This window comes from Sinocyclocheilus grahami, unplaced genomic scaffold (genome assembly GCF_001515645.1).
Source record: "Sinocyclocheilus grahami isolate Dianchi unplaced genomic scaffold, SAMN03320097.WGS_v1.1 scaffold27.1, whole genome shotgun sequence".
NCBI classification, from domain to species: domain Eukaryota; kingdom Metazoa; phylum Chordata; class Actinopteri; order Cypriniformes; family Cyprinidae; genus Sinocyclocheilus; species Sinocyclocheilus grahami.
In genome coordinates, this window is record NW_015505206.1 from 3,011,754 (window position 1) to 3,013,622 (window position 1,869).

Here is a 1,869-nt window from a genome sequence, read left to right on the forward strand (position 1 = left end):
AATGGGTGTCCCTTATTTTGCCTCGCTGAAGGTGGCAACCCTAGTGGGGAGGGAGGGACGGAGGGAGGGAAAGAGGGACAGAGAGAGGAGCACACACAGGAAAAGACGAGTGATGCATCTAAAATAGTGAGATGAGAGTGAGGCACACACTGACACACAAAACAAGAATAACAACAAGAACGACAAATGAATAAAACTAAACAAAACTAAACAAAAAGCAATTGAGAAGGGAAATATTTGTTACATGCACCTCTATTTTACGACCTTCTACCACCGTGCCGTGTAATTTCTCTCTGGCCCTGTCCGCATCGGCACTATTTTCGAAAGTTACGAAACCAAAACCCTGCATGCAGGTGGGAGAGGGGAGGGGGGAGAACAACATGCACATTATTAATTCAGTCATACACCCAAGAAATCCACTGTGGCTCTACCTCTGCCATTCTCACACACAAAAACAGCTGCTGCTGCATTTACCCCTCTCTCTTTCTCCTCCTCTTTTCTCCTGCACCATGCAAAGCATCGAGATTAACCATAATTTACGGGTTCTGTTAGAACCACTGAGGAGAAATGAAATGAAATAGCACGTCTAAGAAAGTAAAGTCACTTAATGAAATAAAAAAAAGAGAGAGAAACCAAACAAAGGGATATACATTTAGTAAGTCTTAATATAAACAAAATCTATTGGAAAAAAGTGGAATAAAATAAATGCTGTCATTTAACACTGTATAACGCAACATAAAGAAAAGTCATTACAAAAGCAAAAAAACAACTTGTAAGACAAATGATAAAGGATTGTGAACTACAGAACTTGTTAACATGCATCATTATCTCCCCCAGCTGGAACAGAAGAACATAATTCATATTTCAATAAAGCAAATTGTTTGTGCACAGGAATGATGCTAAGTGTCATAACACTGAATAAAGCTGTCAATTACGGAGCTCAGTGGAGAATGTTCTTCATTTGACACCGTAACAGAACAAAGACAAGTGCCAAACACATTTCCACACACTCCATTGAACAGGGCACTAATAACTCTGGCACAGCAGCTGATATGAGATTGCATTACATACGTTAACATGACTACAACAAGCGTTTATTCTGTACAATACAGGTACTAATTAATCACTGGATATTTTGCCTTTTTAAATAAACATTATGCCTCTAAACTCACTGGACTGTTCTGATTGGTCAAGAATGAGAGCATGCAAAGGAAGTGAGTCACAAACGTACCTTTGATCCTCGTTCATTAAATATGATTTCAACATCTAAGATTTTACCAAATTGCTGGAAAGAGAACAGAACACAGATCAGACAGTGTCTAAATTTGATTTTACATGTAAACACACTTCAGTTCAAGCTGCATTAAGCTACATGTTTTAAATGTTTTAGTTAATCTAAAAAATCACCAATTATTCACCCTTTTAATGGGTCATTTATAAGGTATTTCTTTTTATTCTGAAAAAAAAAACAAATCTTTTGATCAAAATAAGAGCTTTAACAGACAAGAAGGTTTGAGTAATACTAATTTATACTGAATTGAAAAGATAATTTAGTTTTTGCAGTTAATAACTGCTAAAATACTTGTAATAAATCATTTTATATATAGACACTACCATTCAAATGTACGAGAATGCTGTTTTTTTTAAGACATTTCTTTTGTTTAACAAAATAATTTTTGATTAAAAATACAGTAAAATTGTGGCATTGTGAAATATATCTGTTAAAATAACTATAAAGTCTATAACTGTCTATATATATACAAATAACTGTTTTGTATTTTTATACATTTAAAAATAATTCTAATCATTCTAATATGCGGATTTGCTGCTTAATAAATATATATATATATATATATATATATATATATA

General features: G+C 33.8%; 1 protein-coding gene across 7 annotated transcripts in view; it reads right to left on the minus strand.

The window, feature by feature from the left end:
- Window positions 1–1,869, minus strand: part of LOC107568067 (RNA binding protein fox-1 homolog 1-like) — a 280,788-nt gene that overhangs the window by 34,585 nt on the left and 244,334 nt on the right. For 6 of the 7 annotated variants that reach the window (XM_016253914.1, XM_016253925.1, XM_016253930.1 and 3 more), the window contains 2 exons: window positions 1,232–1,285; window positions 251–343 (listed from right to left, as the gene is read on the minus strand). In XM_016253914.1, the coding sequence (XP_016109400.1) occupies window positions 251–343; window positions 1,232–1,285 (147 nt within the window). The remainder of the gene's footprint in view (window positions 1–250; window positions 344–1,231; window positions 1,286–1,869) is intronic. The other variant, XM_016253945.1, reaches the window with a different exon arrangement.